General features: G+C 39.4%; 1 protein-coding gene across 1 annotated transcript in view; it reads left to right on the forward strand.

The window, feature by feature from the left end:
• The window catches only part of PASD1 (PAS domain containing repressor 1), a 64,926-nt gene that overhangs the window by 38,892 nt on the left and 5,410 nt on the right, over positions 1 to 20,624 (forward strand). Inside the window, exons 10-12 of the mRNA XM_074359004.1 lie at positions 6,500 to 6,569; positions 14,554 to 14,680; positions 16,768 to 16,850. Of these exons, the coding sequence (XP_074215105.1) occupies positions 6,500 to 6,569; positions 14,554 to 14,680; positions 16,768 to 16,850 (280 nt within the window). The remainder of the gene's footprint in view (positions 1 to 6,499; positions 6,570 to 14,553; positions 14,681 to 16,767; positions 16,851 to 20,624) is intronic.

A 20,624-nucleotide genomic window follows, 5' to 3' on the forward strand; every position in this document is an offset into this window, starting at 1 on the left:
TTTTGAGCTATTGTAGTCCAATTCAATTTTAAGGAAATTAAGTTTGGGGATTTCAAAAGTTCCCCATAATGGTCATTGGTCAGATCAGTCCATTTAGTTAGAAATGTGAATGAAGAAACACTAAGAGTTTTTCAACATAAAATGGGCTGGAGTCCCTGTAGGAGGGGGATGAGGGGTGCCCTCAAAATACTTAGATAACTGGGACCCATTTCCTAGAGGTTTTTACTCTAAAGAACAATTTTCAAATTGATTAAGCAGCTTAAACAGCTTACAACACAAATGGCTGAGTTCAAATGGCTTGCAAGCCAATCCCAGCCAATCTTAAGGAAGCAGCGTGATCTTGGAGGAGCCAGGCTGAAGCCCTCCCTCCCCCACTTTTCAAACCAATCTCCAGAAGGCAGTCTTTTCAAAGGAATAGGCTGAAGGCTGAACCAGCACAATTTCGTTTGAAACAGCTCCTTCCCAATGGAATTGGGCCAAAGGCATTCTCAGCCAGCTTTGATTGAAGCAATCTGATCTCGAGATCAGACCAAAGTGCCAAACAAATACTCACATACAGAACAAGGTCTTTTTCAGAAAAAAAATGAAACCTTAAAATAGATCCTGAATAAAGCCTGGAGAGCTTCACATGAAAAGTGGGTGTGAGCCCAGGTCCAGGAGAAAGATGGGTTGATGAGAAAAGCAGTGAGCAACAATGGGCACAGTGTGGGTACCACACCTGTTTGCTCACTTGTGATGGAGCTATCATTGCCAGGAGTATTCTCTGGTCCCTGCCAGGGCAAGCAAACTGTTGACCTGAAACAAGTAGATATTTCTCCAGCGAAGATGGGTTTATTCGGGATTAGCAGAGAATTGCAATTCGAGGTCTACAACCATGATGAACCACTTACAAGTACCTGCACAGCAAAGGAAGAACACTTTTATAGAGGGGAAATGAAAGTGGGGAAAGCTAAAGCAACCAAATAGTCCATGGTTTTTCATTGGCTGAGTCCTTGCCAGGAAAGAAGAGGAATCGTTCCTCTTCCTGCTGGGCTCTGCTGTCATCACAGGGTGTGAGAGCGCCCCCTTCTGGTTTCCGAACTCTAGTTAATTCAGGTTTCTGTTTATTATTACTACTTTTTTTTTTTTAACAGACTTTACTCATTATTCAATTTATGGAGCTTTATTTTCCTCATCTATAAAGTGAGAATTATAACAGAACACATGTCATTGAGTTATTTTAGGATCCAAAAAGATAATATGTGTAAGATACCTACCACATGGTAGTAACTCAATAGGTGATGGTATCTCCCCTGCCATCAGAGGTGAGATTGGTAGTGGGTAGGGAGTAGGGTTGGATAGAAGTTGTTTTATGATAACTGAGGGTGATGACGGAGCACTCACTTCAAGTTATTGATATTCTGAACTGATCAAAATCATCTCCTTTGGATAGGTTCCTAAAATAAACTAGCTCCATCTTTGGATAATGTAAATCTATTAAGATGACATTCTCCAATGATTTATTTACTGAAAGGTGCTATATTGAAAGAGAAGGAATATTTAAAGAGTAGTTATTTTGTATTAGGAAGGATTAGTTTGTAAGTTCATTCAGAGGATATTTACAAGGGTGCATTGTATGCAGAGCCCTGTAGCCAGAAAACACCCTTCTTCCTCTCCCCATCCCTGCCCAAAGCTGAGTACTGGTCTAGGTGATGTATATCAATGGCAACTCTTGATTCCCAGCCTGCTTATGTGAACACTGGAGGGTCTGCTTCTTGGCTCCAAAGGAATAAATGATCGTGCATGCAGAACTCATTTCTGGGGAACACACTTTCTAGGAGAGAGAATTAAAATCACAAGAGAACCATTTTAAAGCAAATTACAGCATTATCCATCCCAAATCATATATTTAAGTGGAGAAGAAACTTAGAGGAATAGAGTGATCAAAGGCAGAATGGCTAATGAGGGCGTTTGAGAGGATGGTGTTGGACTGTACAATTACCAGTCACTTTTTCCAAACATTATTTTATCTTTACAAGATCCCTACAAGGTACACATTATGAGTCTGACTTTAAACACTAGGACATTGGAGCTCAGGGAAGTTAACAGACTTACATTAGGTCTCACAGCTAGGAAGTGTCAGAGTGGAGGTTTGAGCCCAAATATGTGTGACCCAAATTCTGTCCATCTTCCATGACAGCTTTGACATATTGGACACAATGGTGGGGGCTGGGGAAAATAGGATGCTGTTTCAGGCCTGATCCCTAAGTAACCACTTAAGAGCAAAGTGACTCTTGAGGAGAGGTAGGCTCTGGAGATGCTAGTACCAAGCAGTTGTCAGGGATGGCTGAGATGCAGTTAGACCTGAAGGAAAAAAAAGGATGTTTACAACTTGACCCAAGATTTCACATTTTAGATAAGGGATGATAGTGGGTTTCCTCTGTGAGCCTATGGACTAGCTTTGGTTAGAACAATCTTAAAAATTAGCTCCTTAAACTTTGGTCACAACCTGCAACCAAGAGGGGAAATCTGGTTTTCCTTTCTTCCATCGCTTCAGATTAGATCATCTCAGCTATAAATTAAACAAGCAAAGACATTTAGGATTATATTTTTACTGTCATCAGTTTCCTGATTCTCTGCCCCAACTGTTCAAAACACACCTTAGTTTGTACTGCATTGACACATGAAAGGACAATATTCATTGGATGTCTTTTTCATATTTACAGTTTCATTTATATAGCAAGTAGAAGTAGATGGTCTTTGAGCCAAGAACAACCTTCCATTAAAGTAATTCAGCAGTGTTGATTACTTTACCAATGAATATCAAACCTTGGGAAAAGATTTAAAATGGAGAGTGAGTGAAAAACATTAAGGGCCCAATTTAAGAGTAACATTTTGATATTTACATAATGGGACAGAAGTACTTTTCTTTGTAAAATTAGAAAGTTTTCTTTTCATGTAAATACAGCTAGGAAAGTGTTCTTCGATTGTTTTCTTTCTTTTTGAAAGTAACTGATGCAATTTGGAAAAGGAAAGTTCTGTTTGTATCTGTTCATAACCAAAGAGCAGTAATGGAGGAGACTGCAAACCCTCTGTTACACTTCATATCCTGAGCCTGAATTCATTTTATTCATGCATAGATTGGTTAGTTATGGAACAGTCTTTAATGCTTTTCCTTAAGTATGTATGTGTTTATTTGTTACTTGGACATTCTGATTTTGAGTCACACATTTGCCATCTATATTAACATATAGAGAAGCATGAAATGTTAATTCATGGAAGAATTTGGAAAACTGCTTTTCTTTATTTTCTATTTTTTTATATTCAAGCCAGTGGATTTAGAGCAAAACTTAATTGCCTCACAATGTTTTATTGTCAAAATTAGTGTCTTATCCAGTAAACACCCACTGCATCTTTTGATGCCGTGCTGTTGGATACAACCTTCTGTGACGACAGAAATGTTTTTTATTATTTATTTATTTATTTATTTATTTATTTATTTATTTATTTATTTATTTATTTTTTAAAGAGCTTTTAAAATTTATTATTTGTTTTTTCACAATTAAAAATTTTTAATTTTTATTTTGGGGGAGGTAATTAGGTTTATTTATTTTTTCTTGCTTTTCTTGTTTTGTTTTTAATGTTTTTTATTGATTTATAATCATTTTACAATGTTGTGTCAAATTCTAGTGTACAGCATAATTTTTCAAAAATGTTTTTTAATCTGTTCTGTTTAATACAATAGCCACTAGCCATATGTAGCTGCTGAGTACTGAAATGTGGCTTCTGTGACTGAAGAACTAAATTTTAAATTTTACTGAATTTTAATTTTAATTTAGCCACATGTAGTTAGTGGCTACCATATTAGATGGATGTTCATTCACATGCTGTTTATCAGGTATAAAGATATTTACTATTCAGAAGTCAATATGGAGTCATTTAATTGCTTGTAAGGAACAGATGGAAGCCTCAGCTGGTCCTTGGAAAATAATTGTGTCAAGCTAAGCACGCCTGGGGTGAGGGACATGTAAATATTTTAATGAATTGACTGGTCAGTTTGTTTATTCCTTTATGCACTCAGCAGATATTCATGAAAATAAAGTGCTCTTCATCATGGTGGGTGCTGGGGATATAAGAGCTTCAAAAGATGCACACTGCCTTCAAGAAATTCACCAGATAGAAAAGGTAGACAGAAAGTAACAAACTTTTATACAAAATAGAGAAGAGTTGAGAAAAAGGGAAAAGTCAGAGATAACTTGTGGTTTTCTGTCTTGGGTGACTGGGTGGAGGGTGGAAATATTCACCAAGATAGGAGACACTGAAGGAGGAGCAGGAGGAGGGGGAAGTGGAGGAGGTGGAGTCAGAGGAGTCCAACTGGAGCATGTAGAGTTGAGGTATCTGTTATATATCTAGACTGCATGTCCTAAAGGCAGTTGGATATATGGGTCGATGGGTCGATGGGTCAGGGAGAGGTCTTGGGATAAAGATGTTGGAGTCACCTCTAGTTGAAGCCAAGGGGCAAAATATGGTCTGCAATGAAGATAATATAAAGAACAAACAGGAAGTGAAAACAACCTTGAAGAAATACCAACACTTACTCTGTTAGACTAAAGTGACTTATAAATTTAGTCAAAGAAAAAAATTAAAAGGTAAATAATAATATTTTTGGAATTTTATTTTTAAATGATGTATGGTTAAATTTATAAGTAACTCTGTTTATGTCTAAGTTACTTGATGCTGAAAGTCAAACCAGTGAGAAACACATATTAGACAGTTTATAGCCCAATCATCCACACAGATGACTGAATGAGCTCATTAACTAGTTGTGCATGCTATTTAAATCAATACTTTCTAAATATTATTTTGATACCAAAATATATATGGTGAAGGAAAGTACAGCATTTATTGCAGGGCACCAAGCAAGGTGAAAGGGCAGCTCATGTTCAAAAGACAAAAAGTCCCTGATGGCTTTCAGGGAAGGGTTTTTAAAGGCACCCTTTGGGGTGAGGGTTGCAGCTCATGGTTGGTGGTGAGGTAACAGGGTGATGTTTTGGGAATCTTGACCATCAACCTTCTGATTCCAACCAATCTGGGTTCTGTGTTCTTGTGGTCAGCATGTAGTTGCCATCCTCCTCCTGTGTAGAGGGTCTTAGTCTCTGCAGAATGACTCAAAGGCATGCATCAGATTCTTATGCATATCCCTTGAGGAGTAGAACTATGTTTTATAGCTGAACTGTTGCTTAGGCTATCATTACTTTTCTTGCTTTACTACTCTTCCTTTGTTTCTGCATTTCCTCCCTTCCCTAATTGGTAACTGCTTGAGTCTGCTCTTTGGAATTCAGGGAGGACCTAGGAGATGAAAGCCTTATTCTACAAATAAGAAATGGCAGGTGGGGACACAGACAGACTTTTGTACCTGGGAAGGCCCTGCAGGATCCTGCTCAGCTTCAAGTTATGAAATTAAGGCTTAAAACATAATCTTAGTATTAAAAGCAAGGTTTTTATTCATTCATATTTTCTCCCTCTCTACTACTTTCTCTTTCTCTCTCAACTTCTACTTATTTGGTGAAAAGTAAGCTAGTATTTAGACCTGAGTGCACCACGAAGCTACATTCTCACCTTGGGCATCAAAATTCTAATTTTGATAGAAATGAATTGTTAATGAGCCAGAGAATCGAGAGTTTCTCTAATTACAAGAAACAAAATTCAATTTGGCCTGAACGCATTTTCTGTAATTGCAGTTGGTTTAAAACTTAAGAACATTCACTCATACACCTTGGCCTTTGGGGGAAAAAAAAAAAAAGCTTGCTTTGCTCACCACTGTCAAAAAGAGGCATTGAAACCTTGCAGTTTTCAGCAAACTTCATTCTGATGAGGGTCCAGATGATTTACTTTATAGATATGGTGCAGAAAAACTTTCTCTGTAGAAAAAGTGACACCTCAGAGATCGATAGTATTTATTAAGAAAAATAAAACAATTTTTTTCTTGTTTGAACTGTTAAAAATAAAATTTAACTGAGCAAGTTTGAAGATCTAATTGGTTTTATTAGGTGGTTCGTGAATTGGGCACCATCCCATCTAGGATCCAGAAGGGCATTCACAGGGGTTGTACAGAATGGAAGGTTTGTATAGGAGGAAGGGTGGGGCAAGGGAGCTATTAGCAAAAGAAAAGAAAGGATTATTTTTAGGTCAGGATATCTTTTGGGGAGGAAAGATAATATCAAGGGTTTTATCCTATAAGTTGCCTCTTCTTCCTTTGAGGGATGGAGAGGGCCCACATGACAGATTATCTAATTGGTGCTAATCAGGAAATTCCAAACTAGATTAAGATTATGTCAAAACTGCAATTAGGTTAGATATTACATCTAGGTTTGGTAGCATGGGCTTTAGCACAGATGATGCCATTTGGACCCTATGGTTTTTCTCTTTAACAGAACCTTATTTTTACTGTATTATAGAGAATTTAAATTTAATTGGCAAGTGAGATGTGTTTACCATTTCTCTTTTTGCCTATTTATAGAAGCATTCAAGGCCAAAGAATTTATGGAGTGGAATTCCTGAAGGCTGAACCTGCTGCTCCTGCCTCAGAAGTACGTACATGGAGAGCCATAGAGTAAAAGCTTGGACCCTTATTCCCATAATGGTGATTTTAGTTCATGTGTGTTGCCGTTGTAGGGGAAGAAAATAATTTTCCGTCTACCCTTCTAGGTTCCTGGCTGAGATGCCCCTGTAATAAAAAGACAGTATTAACAGGAGAAAAACAAACAGAAGTTCATTAGCATATACATCTCCTGTATACATGGGAGAGACCCAGAAATACTCAGTAACTTTCCAAAATGGCCCAAGTGGCCATCTTAAATACCATTTTCAGCTAAGGATAAAAGAATATGTTGAGGGTGGGGACTTAGTTGTGGGGATACAGTGAATGAAAGTAAGGTTGTTATGTAGATTTAAGTCCTTACCTTCTGCATTGATAACAGTTTCTAGAAATTTAGAAATCCTTTTTTCCCCTGGTACAGAGAGGGAGACACCCTTACAAATGGAGATTTTCCTTCTAAATATAAGTATCTTTTACAAAAGGGTAACTTCTTTTTGTTTTCACAGCTTCTCCTATGCTGCTGTTTCTTTAAAATAATCAGCTCAAAATAATCCTTATCCCAAGGGAGTGACAAATTCTGCTTGCCTTGACCACATAAGAAGGTTCTGACTTCAAGAAATACTCCCTATGGGCATAGCACATAAGTGGTGTTCCACATTGCCATTTTGTAGCCATTTCTCATTCAGAGCCAGTAACAGCCACGCTTGGAATGGTCCCTGTAGTAGCTTTAAAAAGAACTAAGCTAAGCTCTATTATGCCAGACATTGTTGAAGGTCTTTTTGACTTGTGAGTGCATTTTGAAATGAAAGGTTATTGACCTGCCTGTTACTGTAGGCTGGGTGATTAGACTCAAGAGATGGCATCATCCCATCATGAGTAGAACCCAACCCCTAATTAATCTGGATTGTCCCACATCCTTTTTCTTAAACCATCAAATGTATCAGCCAATTATCCATTCACAGGATGTTACTCTAGAGAATCTTATAAGGGTACACATTAGTAGAAATATGAAACCTGGGTCTCCCCTCAATGATCTGAAATTCTAGTCTGGGCAATAAGATCAAACTAAGAAAAAAAGATACAAGAAAACAGGAAAAGCATCCTAGAAAGCCTGCCCAATGGATAGTCTTCCACCTTACCTGCCACTCCGTGGGTGCATGTAATGTAGCTGCTAGGCTGGCTCACTGCAGTGGTGACAGTACTAGAGAGAGAAAAGATGACCTAGACATCAGGAGATAAGGGTTCGATTCCTGATTCTGCTGTTTACCAATTATGTGACCTGGGGAATGTTATTTTACCATGGAGATCCTCAGTTTCCTCATCTGTAAAACAGGAGTGGTAATAATCTCTGCCAGGCTACCTCATAAGGATATAATAATGCTCAGTGGAACCTCATTTATTAATATATTATCTATATTCCTGCAGCAGAATGAGCTTCCATGAGAGCGGGAGCTGTCTTGTTCATCAGCACATCCCCAAATATCTTGAACAGGGCTGGCCGCACATGTAGGTGCTCACATATGTAAGATGCACAAATGAGTATTGGATGTTAAAGCACTCTGTTATTTTTATAACACTCTTCAAATGTCTGGTAAAGGGATTTCAAGAGCAGTATCAACAGGTTGGAATTGTGGACTCTCACTTTGGTTTTCAGGCTTCCACATGATTTTGCTTGAAAAGATTTGCATATACCCGGGTTCCATAGAAGTAGTAGATAAAACTTCCTCCTTTCTGAAAACGTACCTCTGCTTAACCTAGCATTCTGTTCAAGTGTGAAACAGTGAGGAAATTAGGTAGAAAAAGGTTAATTTAAACAGAGCAATGTTCTGTTTATGCACAAGCTAATTTCAGTTATGCTGGGAAAAGAGGCCAAGACATCCATATAGCTCTAGCCATCAGGCTAACATCTACATAGCTGACTGCCTTACTTTATCAGGCAGTCAACATTTACCCAGGATCTGTAGGTGCCATGTGTGAAGAATCCAGTCCTTCAACTTAGTGTTTTGAGGAAAGTTGAATTAAAAAAATTCTCACTTTATAAAATGTATAAAACCTAAGTAATACTAATAGTTAAAGGTAAGTGGTTAATTTTTTAAAGAAATTTGTAATCTTATCACAATAGCACAATTGCTATTTAATTTTGCTTATTTCCATTCAGTCTCAGTCCACCATCACATATATTTTTTAGTCATAATGACAGCTTACCTGCTACTCCATACCCTTTGGCTTTCACTTATCCTTAAACTCCATCTTTCTACAGTCCCAAATTTAATCATTTCAGTAACTGAACAATATACTATGGATTTGGGGGAGTTCTGTTTCCAATCAAGATGGAGTGACAGGGACCAGATTGACTTTCCTACCCAAAACATCCAAAAATAATACAGACAAAATATATAAAAATAGTCTTCAAGATAATAGACATCAGGCAGCAGAGGACAGGGACTCTTAAGAGATGGGAAATGAATGAAGTGAGCCCTACTATTGCCATAGCTCACTGCCTAGCTAGTTTCCAGGCCATGTAGCCAAAAGGAAGAACACACAGGGATCCCAGTGGAATTCCTGAGTTGGGTAAATTGAGGTGAAAGTATAGGTAGTCTAAGGTTGCTAGCAGAGTACCAGAGGGGAGAGGGCTACACAGATAGAGGATGCCAGGGATCTATGAGGGGAAGAACCACCCAAGAGGATTACAGGGAATAGTGCCAGCATTCATACAGGGCAAGTAATTCTTCCTGTGTCTACCAGCCACACTGAAAGTCCTCATAATATGCAAGACATGAGGAATAAGAGTACACACAAAGGTCTTGCCTTAGTTATGGGGAAAATTAGCCCTAGGCTAACTATTGCTCTGTTTCTGACTATCAAATCATTAAGACAAGACCAAAAGTATCAAACTGTTTCCAAATAATTTAACTATGTTCCAGAACAAAGATGAAGACTATAGGAATGCAGAATTATCCAATACCCTACAAGGTGAAATTAATATTTGGCATTTGGTCAAAGATTACCAGGCATTCAAAAAAGCAGTAACATATGGCTCTTATTGAAGAGAAAAACCAATCAATGGAAACTCACCCAGGTCAAACACAGATTTCAGAATTAGTGGACAGGGATATTTACATATGTGTTACATATATTCAAAATTTTAAGTGATACATGGAAGATGGGTAAAAAAAAATCTTAAGATGAAATTTGAGTAAAACAACACTGGGTGGGATTGGTGGCAGATTAAACATTGATTTAGTAGGTTAGGGGATTTAAAGACAAAGCAATAAAAATTCTCCGAAATTAAACACAAGTAGAAAAAGTTTAAAAAGAACAAGAAAAAAAGAAAAGAGCATCAATTAGCTGTTAGAAACTCTTCAAGTGGCAAAATATATGTATAAATGGAGTCTCCAAAGTATAGAGTGTACAGAAAAATATTTCAAATAACGATGGCCAGAAAATTGTCTGCATTTTATAAAAGCTATAAACCCAGAGATCCAAGGATCTCAACGAAACCTAAGCAAAAGAAACATGAAGAAAACTACACAAAGCATACACTGGCCTCTGCCAGGGACCATCATATTTTGATTTGTCTGTAGTTACTATAGACAATGCTGTATTGAAAGAAGCATGTTCTGTTGATAACAGCTGTTAACTGCCAAGGAATTGAGAACAAGGCAATGTGTTGAGAACAAAGTTTTTCCACAAAACCACCACCTCACCATTTGGACAACAGTGGCTTAAGTAGTAACATCAATGCCAATCCAAAGCAGATTCTTCCTAATTGACTCTATCCCAAATATTTTCCTTTCCCGATGAGTTCAGGTGACTCATGATGCCAGCTACTGACATTCTGTCATCCATCCCTAGAGATCTGTTGCTCCTGAATTGTGTCACAATACACAGGCATTTTGGCAAAATTGGAGTTTGTACATTATCAAGTTGCTTTTTCACTCAAATCCATTGTGCTTGGAGGTGGCAGGCAATTTTTCAGAAGCAGCTGGCTTTGAGCATGTACCTGGGGCTGGGTGGGGCAGAAGAGCCATGGTATATATAAGACTCAGAAGCTGATTATGTGTTAATGAAGAGGACAGGACAAACCTGACTGAGGGAGCAATCATGAAAGCATCTTCCATTGATTTTACAACTGTTATATGTTAGATGCTTCATCATGTGTTCATTCAACAGATACTTATTGAAGTGTCCAAAACGTGGTCTGAGGTCAGCCCTAACACAATCTAGGAGTGGGAAGGGTGACATGGTACTTATGATTAAGGTATATTGAAGACTTCTTATGTGTCAAGCAGTGTGCTAGGTGCTTGACTTCCACAACAACTCTATGGGACATTATTATTCCAGTTTTACAGATAGTGAATCTTGGATTCTTGCTGTTGAATAACTTGCCAAGTCACATGATAAGTGGCAGAGCCAAGATTCAAACCTAGGCCTGTCTGGTCCCAATATCTATGTTTCTTACTATACAGTGAGGCATCTACTTTCAAAGCAAAGCTCCCTATTTTCTCACATTGCCTTATTTTTTGTTTTATGACTTCCTTTTCTTTATTTTTTGAACACTTAAAACATGTTATTTTAAAGGCCATTTTAGATTCATTGAAAAAATATTCAATACCCATTTTTAAACATACACTGTTTTAGGTGAGCAGAATAGATACACTTGTTAACAAAATTGAAAAATTTCTGTTCTAGAGGAGGTTACATTCCAACAAAGGGAGATAGATGATAAACAAGAGAAATATATTAAATCAATAAATCATATATTAGATGGTGAGAAGAGCTGCTGAAAAAAGTAAAGCAGAATGAGAAGGATTGGGAATGCAACAGATGGGTGAGCGCAGTATTAAGTATGAGCAAAGGTTGAAGGAGTGAGAAAGCTAACTATGATGATATCTGGGGGAAGACTCAAGAAGAGGATAAACCAATGCAAGACCTTGAGGTAGATGTGTGCCTGGTATTTAGAGAAATAGCTGGAGCAGAGTGTGCAAAGGCGAGTAGGTATGGATAAAGTCAGAGATGTGATGGCAGTCATGTCAAATAGGGTCTTGGAAGCTATTGCAGGGATTTAGGGTTTTACTCTAAATGAAATGAGGAACCATTGGAGAATTGTGCAAAGAAGAATGATGCAATATGTTTGGTTTATTAAAAGAGTCACTATGTTGAGAATAGGCTGTTGGGAGCAGGGGCAAGAGTGGAAGCTGGGGGCCCAGTTAAGAGGTTATCTCAGCCATCCAAGTGAGAGGTGATGATGATGGCAGGGACCAGGGTAGTAACAGTGGAAGTTATAAGGAGTGGTCAGATGCTAGATGTACATTTGAATGTAGAGCCCTGGGATTTGCTGAAATTGGATGAGATGTATGAGAAAAAGAGAGAAATTAGGGATGACTAGGAGTCAGGTGCTTGACCTGAGCAACTGGAAGGAGAGTGTTGCATTCACTGAGATGGAGAAAACTGTGGGAAGAATTTGCAGGCTTAGGGTTGTTTGTTGGGAGGCGTAATAACAGGGTCTCAGTTTTGAAAATGTTTGAGATGCCTATTAGAGAGTTGAGGGGAAATATAAAGCTGGACTGGAGATAAGAATATGGGAGTCATCAACATGGATGGTCTTAAAGCTATAAACTTGGATGAGGTGACCAAGGGAGTAAGTATAGATGGAGATAAGGACCAAGGACTAAGCCTGGAGCACCCCCAAAGTTAAGAGATTAGAAAGAAGAGAATAAATCAGCAATGGAGACTTGAGAAGAGACCAGTGAGGTAAGAGGTAAGCCAAGTGAAGAAAGTACTTCCAGGATGAGGGAGTTGTGAACAGTGTCAAACACTGCTGATAGTTTAGATGGGTTGGCAATTCAGAAGTGACCATTAGATTTAGGACCTGGAAACCACTGTGACCTTGAGAAAAGTTTTGACTGAGTGTAGATGGGGACAAAAGAGATAACATCTGATTGAGGTTTAAGAGAGGATAGTGGAATTGGAGATACTGAGTACTTCCCTTTGAAAAGTTTTGCTGTCAAGGGAATCACATAAACAGGGTGGTAGGTGGAGGAGAGGTGGGACCCAGAGAGAATTTTTAAACAGTATATTTTTAAAATTCTATTCTATTTTACCTAGCATTTCCCCTGCATCTATTCAATCTGTCGTCTTGACTAGAATGCACTGTAGCACTTCTTTCCCCAAAAAAGTAAAATGCAAGGATCTCTTAACAATTAGGCAGAGCGCTTTTGACATTAAGCTAATCATGGGGAAAATGTGAAGACTGAGGGGCATACTTCTTGAGTGCTGCCCCAACAAGGTACACTCATTTCTAGGTCACAGAATCATCAAGCTTTGGAGGTCGCATTTAAAGCCGACTTTGTGTCTAGCCTCAAAGGCCGTGCTTCTCTTTTCAAATCCTTTAGCAAACTATCCGTGGAAACAATTATGGAGCAAAAGTGAATTCAGAACTCCTCTTGAACTTGTAAAAGCTTATTGATTGCCTTCCTGTCCCCATGTATGCATGCTCATTTTATCTTTCTTTTTAGCTTCTAGCTGCCTCTCTTGAAAGACTGTCTTCAGGTCTTCATCCTAATTGCATTTTAAACTGTAGCTTTTTGTTTCCAAAATAGTCTCTTTTCTCTGTTCTTTTCCCCAGGCCAAGTATCATTACTGCCCATGATTCCATCATTCAAGATCATTTAAACTCACTACATATATATTGATAGGCTAAAAGTTACAAAGGCACAAAAGTGGACATCTTAATACCCAAGTGTATACATTTCTATTGAAAATCAGCCAGGAAACAAGGAGGAGCTAGTGATTAAATTGATAGATGGCTATGATAAAAAGCAGAAGCAAGAAGACAGAGAAAGATCATACCCCATCTTGATGAACACCATCCAGCAGAATATCTTTTCTAAATAAGGAAAAGATTGCCACCTCCCCAGCAACATATTATTTTAAAGAGTAAAAAATACAGTGACTTGAACAGTGAAGTTGCACAGTTTCCTGAAATTCAAATGCCGGGATTTGATCTGGACAAGTGTGCTCCAACAAACAGGTTCTTTGAGGAAAAATCAGCATGGGTCTATGTCTTAATCCAGTCCAAATCAAACAAACAAACACACAAACTTAATGTTTTGGTGGAGACCTTAAAGTTTTCATTTATTAAACCAGATATTTAAATTTCATATGAGCAGTGATCCCTAGACTATTAAAAAAGGATCCAGTTGTTACGGAAATGAAGTGGATCACTAAATAGAAATATAATGTATATGGTTTAAAGCAGCAAATGGCTTAAATTGAGGTACCGGGGGAGGGAAAGGGGTGCTGGGTTTGAAGTTGCTGGATTATATCTCTTGCTCTGCTCCTAACCTGCTGTCTGAGCGTCTCCTCTTTGACACTTTCAAGTGGGGAGGTTGCACTAGAAGCTCTCCAGGGCCGTTTCCATCTCTCTGCTGCTATATAGTAAAAGAACATTTGCTAATAATAGTTTCAATTGAATTTGCGTAAAAAAATATGGAGTAGTGGTTAAACAGCCCCCCAGTAGTCTTTTCCTTTCTTTAAGCCTAGGCTGCACATGTAGGACGTCTAGAAAAATGGCCCCATCAATGGGGGTGTAGTTCTCCTACAGCCTTCACACCTGTCTGAACCAGCATCTCACCAATACCTCTGAAACAGCCTTTGACTGGCAATAATTTTCTTATGCTTATGCTTTTAGCATATCTGTACTGTGTTTCTCTTCTCAGTCTTGATATTGTGTAGTACATGGCACCCATAACCATTTTTGCTTGTTGTTATCTTACAGCAATACTTTTCAAGTACATGTTTCATGATGGTTTTATGTTACGTATTGAATGTATTGAAGTGATGTTAGAAATGATGTGAAATGCTTCAAAGTTTGTGTTCTGCTTGTATTTCCTGTTTTGTGTGTGTGTGTGTGTGTGTGTGTGTGTGTTCATCTTCATATTGATATGTCATCCTTCCCTTTTGGAAATTCTTAGGATCAAGTTGATATTGTAGCAGTCGAGCAGTATGGATCACAAGAATCTGATTATGAAATTAAAATAGAGTCTGATACATCTAATGACTCCCGCATCTCTTCCCTGGAAAGTATATCTGAACTGCCAGGTGGGTACATTCAGACATTTGGATGGGGACTATCAGAAGAAAAATAGTGGCCTACAGAGTAGTTACAGTTTTTCAAATGAAGATAGTGTCTGTGTATAATGGTGTGAAATCACGAGAGTGAATTCTAACTTGCTTCATCTTTTGTAACTTGTTTGAGATGATGATTTAAGAGCAATGAAAGTGAATATCTCATCAATGGTTCAAGTCCTTGGGCATGGTATTATTCTCTCTCATTTAGTTTTAAGCTAAAGATTGGTATTAGAGCTCAGTCCTTGGAGGAGTAGCATCTTCTCTTTTCATACTTATGCAGCCTTTGCTGCTATGGCATAGTGTTGCAGTCCAAAGAAACCTCTTGTTTTTAAAATCTGTACTATAAGAAGAATTGTAAGTAAAGAGCAAAAGAGATAGTGGCCCCCAGACAGTGTTATTTACTTACAGAAGTTTCAATATTAAAGACATTTCATAAATATAATTGTATAAAAAGTACAAAACTTAAAGCAGTGGTATATACAAAATACAAATTATGTCCTCTAATCTGCTGCTCTCATCATAGATAATTTGTAGTGTGGAATCTCCATACATAGAAATAATACCTTTATTTTTGAAATATTCCAGTTAACATTTGCCCATTATTGCTGTCGATCTCAAAGCTTTGTTTAAAATAGCCTTTCAGGGGGAGAGTATTGCTCAGTGGTAGAGTACATGCTTAGCACGCATGAGGTCCTGGGTTCAATCCCCAGTCCTTCCATAAAAAAATAAATGGATAAATAATCTAATTACCTCACCCCAAAAAAGAGAATAAAAAAATCATTTGAAAACAATTGTTTTTGGTGGAGAGGGAGCCAAGTCCATGAACTCATGAGTGGGATTTCTAAAATGTAAAAGAGCAATTTAGTTTACACACAAGAAAATTCACTCTTTGAAGTGTACAGTTTCTTGACAAAGAGCCAAATATCCACCACTACAAACATGTCTATCACCTCTTCAAATTCCTTTGTCTGCCTCTTTGAACTCAAACGCTGTGCCCCATCCTCTGGCAACCACTGATCTATGTTCCATCTCTGGTTTCCTTTCATCAGAATGTCACATAAATGGAATCACAATATCTAGACTTTTTGGTCTGGCTTTGTTAACAAAATGCATTTAAGATTCATACATGTTGTGTGAATCAATGGTTCATTCCTTTTTTCTTGCTGAATAGTACTGCATCTTATGAATGCACCACAGTGGGTTTTCTTTTCTTGTAATTCATCCATCTGGAGAAGGACATCTGGGTTGTTTCCAAGTTTTTGGTGATTAGAAATAATCACCATGGAGTTTTTTGTGTGTGAATATGTTTTTAATTCACTTGGGTAAATTCCCGAGATTGGGACTACTGGGTCATACGGGAAGTGTGTGTGATGAGAACTGCCAAACTACTTCCCAAAGTGGCTTTACAATTTTGCATAGTTCAAATAATGTTCTCCACTTTGCTTGTTGGGGCTGCTGAAGGCAAGTCATGCCGCAGCAACTCTAAGAGCACTTCAAGCACTCTTAAGATCCCACATTCTGGGGAAGCTAGGGTTTTTTTTTTTTTGCCATTTTTTCCCACTTTTTCTTTTCTTTTTTTTAAATGGAGGTACTGGGGATTGAACTCAGGACCTTGTGCACGCTAAGCATGTGCTTTACCACTGAGATATACCCACCTCCCACACGGAACCTAGTTTTTCAGAAGTGATTTATGACTAAGTTTGATTTGGTTTTATCAATTGGAAGGTATCAAATTTCCAGAAGCAGAGCCAAAAAAATTTTATAATGAAAAGACACTTAACATGAATGGGGTGGGGGCCCACTTATACTTGGGTGGGTGGAGGTAAACTTAGACATTCCCTCCTTTTACTTCATTTTCAAATATGAACAGATTTTTAAGTAATGTTCTGAATTCCTCCTGGTGTCTGGCACATCTGTTCCTTAACATGGAATAAAACTGGACTTTCCTGCTTTTATAATTCATAACAGAAAATAAACAGAAATCTGTATAATCTGTTTGATAGTGTTAGTACTTTTGCTTTTTCTGATCATGAATTCCATTGTCCTTTCTTCCTCAGCTACATCATCTTTGCAGAACTTTGAATTTGAACGTGAGGTGGAATATGTGGATTATATGGATGAGGTGGAGGAGGTGGAGGAGGTGGAGGAGGTGGAGGAGGTGGAGGAGGTGGTCGAGATGGAGCAAGAGGATGAGGTGGACCAGGAGGACCAGGAGGACCAAGAGGACCAGATGGACCAGGTGGACCAGGAGGATCAGGATGACAGTGTGGAGCAGGAGATCATCTCATGTTCCAGTGTGATTACTGACATCAGTGATGAGGTACCTTTGGGAGCCTTGCTCCACATGTTTGTCTGTACTATTAACCCTGCAAAGTCCTGAATTTTCACTCTTGTACTCAATTTCACTCTGCAGATAGTATGTTCTTTGTTTTTTGAAATTGTATCAGCATTTTTGTTGTACTGAATTTTCTGAGCAGCAGAGAATCCGGTGGGCCCTAGTCAACAGGGAGATTGGAGGTTCGTTAAGTAGGACCAAATTCCTGTTCTCCTCTTAATGTAAAACATGCGAAGACACTTTGTGCTTGAGAGAAAGTTTGAGCCAGATAGAAGCTTAACTACTAAGAAAAGGCTGTATTTTTAAGAGCCATGCTTTTAAGAGTCTCATGGGAGGATGGCTTTCCTGCCTACCTATACCAACACTTCCCTACCACGAGCTAGGTTTCCCCAATGGAATTGTTATTAGGTTAGAAGCACCCCTTTCAGAATGTTAGATATATCCAATCTTCAACTGTCAGCACCAATGTATGGTTCAAGGCCAATTTGAACCACTGTATGGTTCAAAACAATTTAACAGATTAACTACTCTGTTGCTCTTCTACGTCCAAATTTGTGTGCATAATAACAGATTTGGATGATCATATTTTCTTTTAGACAGGATTATTATAATCAGGATTGGCAGCCAAGATAATGAGATCATGGTCTGTTATGTGGAATTGTTTGCATTAATTACCAAGCCTTAGACAAGTCTCTTCATTCCTAGTACCAAAGGCATCCTCTTCTGATGACAAGTGAGGGCTAGAAAACAGTTAAGCCCCAGCAGTGTGGCCTTGGCACATCCCTGGGCCTCAGTTTCTCTACCTTGAAATGGTCTGCTTGCCTTGCAGGAATTTTTGGACTGATATGAAAATGTTTTGCACTATTTAAAAGAAAATTTCTGTAGAAATACATTTATCTTTATTTATGTCTCATTTATGCTAAGAAATTGTGGTTCCCCTTTTGCTGTTGATAGGTTTCTCTTCTCCTTTGAATTAATTTATATTTAAATTTTATTTTTTTCATAAATATCCGGTTCCTTTAATGAATTTAAAATAGAAATTAATTTTCAAAAATAGATTTGATTTTTCAGGAGTATATCATATTAATTTACACATCGTGTAAATTGAGGTATATTGCTAATCATCTTGGTAACACAGGAGCCCTGAAGAGCATATATAAATATTTAAGGGTTCTTTTTCTTTCTTCACTATAGAGCGAGGATTTAAGTGTTGGAAGACTAAAGCTAATTTTTGATCACCTTTTTTAAAAATAGTTTTTAATTGAATGAAAGATTCTTTAAATTCTATAGTGCTTTACAATTTTACAAAGTTTCACACACCTGGTTTCATATAATCCCATAATAACCCTTTTTTTTTTTTATCCCATAACCCTGTACCGGCCCTTCAACTTTTGTTTAAAATAGTCAAAATAACCAGCAATTAGCATGTGTAACCTAGCTCTGCATGTGATGGTGTGATAGGCTTGTTTCTGGGTGCCATGGATTGACGGACTGGCGTGTACCCATAAAATTGGCAGCAAGGTGGAGAAGGACTGGAAAACATCACAGGGTCATTAGTGGAAGGCACTGGAGAAGGGAGACTGGACAGCTTGAGCTAAATAGCTACAGGGCCATCCTGTTCCTTAAGTGGAAGATATATCTGAGTTCTTTAATCATCTTTTTCATCATTACATTGAACTCTTTAATGGGTGGATTGCTTATCTGCACTTCATTTAGTTCTTCTGAGGTTTTATCTTATTCCTTCATTTGGAACAAATTCCTCTGTCACCTCATTTTGCCTAATTCACTGTTTTATTTCTATGTATTTGATAAGCTGGTTACATTTTCCAGTCTTGGAGAAGTGACCTTTTGTAGGAGACAACCTATGCGTCCCAGCAGCACACTCCCCTCTGCTCACCAGAGCTATGTTCCCTAGGGCTGCCCACTATGTGGGCTGTGTGGTCCCTTATCTTATAGTGACCTACTTTCTGTGAGTGGTCTGGAAGGTATGGCTGGCCCCTGGTCTGGTTGGTTGTCAGGCCTTGCCTCGTGCAGAGGCTGCTGACTGCTGGTGGGTGGAACTTTGCCTCAGGGTAGCTGGTTGCAGGGCTGGGGGTCCCAGATCTAGTATCAGCCTTCTGGTAGGTGGGGCCAGTTCCTGACGTGGCTGGCTGAGGAGTCTGGTATGTCCCAAAGCTGGTGTCAGCCCACTGGAGAGTGGGGCTAGATCCTAGGGGTCTGGCTGAGGGGCCTAAGATGTCTCAGAGCTGGTGTCATCCTGCTGGTAAGTAGAGCTGGGTCCCAGGGTCTCTGGCTGCAGGCCCCTGGGGGTCCTGGAGTTGGTCTTGGCCTGCTGGTGGGCAGAGCTGGGGATCAAGGTGTCCCAGAGCTGATGCCAGTTTGCTGGTTGGTGGGCTAGGTCCTAACAGGGCAGTCTGTGGGGCTACAGTGGTCCTGGGGTTGGTGTCTGCCTGCCAGTGGGTAAGGCTTGGGCCCAGGGGTTCTCGGGGCTAGTGACAGTATATGGTGGGTAGATCTGGGTCCCAAGGTCTCTGGCTGCAGGGCCCTTGGGGTCCCAGAGCTGTTGTTGGCATGCTGGTAGGCAGGGTGGGGGTCCAGGAGGTCCTGGGATTAGTGCTGAGTCACTGGTAGTCAGGTTCATGTCCTGAGCCTTCTGCTGGATAGGGTCAGGCCCTGGGGTAACTGGGAGTTCAGATGTTCCTAAGGCAGCGAGCCTGCTGGTGGGTAGGGGCGGTGTCCCTTCTCTGCTGTTTGCTTGGCCTGAGGCATCCCAGTACTGGTGAAAACAGATGGTGGGCAGGACAGGTCCAGCTAATAAGCTAGAGAGAAGATTCCAAAATGGTGCTTGCCAGTACCAGTGTCCACGTGGTAGAATGAGCTCCCCAAAAAGGCTGCTGCCAGCCTGTATGTCCCCAGGGTGAATTCCAGTTGCTTTCTGTGTCTCTGGGAGGCTCTCCAAAACCAGCGGGTGGGTCTGATCCAGACTCCTTTCAAATTACTGCTTCTGCCCGGGGTCTTGGAGCATGTGAGATTTTGTGTGCATCCTTTAAGAGTGGAATATCTATTTCCTACAAGCCCCTGGCTCTGCTGAAAGTAAGCCTTACTAGTCTTCAAAGCCAAATGTTTTGGGGGCTTGTCTTTCTGGTGCAGGATCCCCAGGCTGGGGAGCCCTATGTGAGGTTTGGACCACTCCCTCCTTGGCTAGAACCTCTGCAATTGTAATTATCCTCCTACCTGTGGGTTGCCCCCCCCGGATATGGATCTTGACTGTACTACGACTGCCTGTCCTTCCTGTCTCTTTATCATTCCTTCTTTATATTTTTAGTTGTAGAAGATCTTTTCTGCTGGTCTTCAGGACTTTCTCATCAATAGTTGATCTGTAGATAATTGTAATTTGGGTGTACACATGGGAGAAGGTTAGCTCAAGGTCCTCCTACCCTGCCATCCTGGACACTCCCCTGACCCTTCCTTTCTGTCTCTTGCCTCTGGTCTGTTTCAGGCCCCTGTCTCTCGCCCTTGAATTACCTCCACAGCCTCCTAAGTAGTTTCTCTCTGACTCCAAACTTACCTTCTCCTGTC

The sequence above is a fragment of the Camelus bactrianus genome, chromosome X, assembly GCF_048773025.1.
Source record: "Camelus bactrianus isolate YW-2024 breed Bactrian camel chromosome X, ASM4877302v1, whole genome shotgun sequence".
Lineage (NCBI taxonomy): Eukaryota > Metazoa > Chordata > Mammalia > Artiodactyla > Camelidae > Camelus > Camelus bactrianus.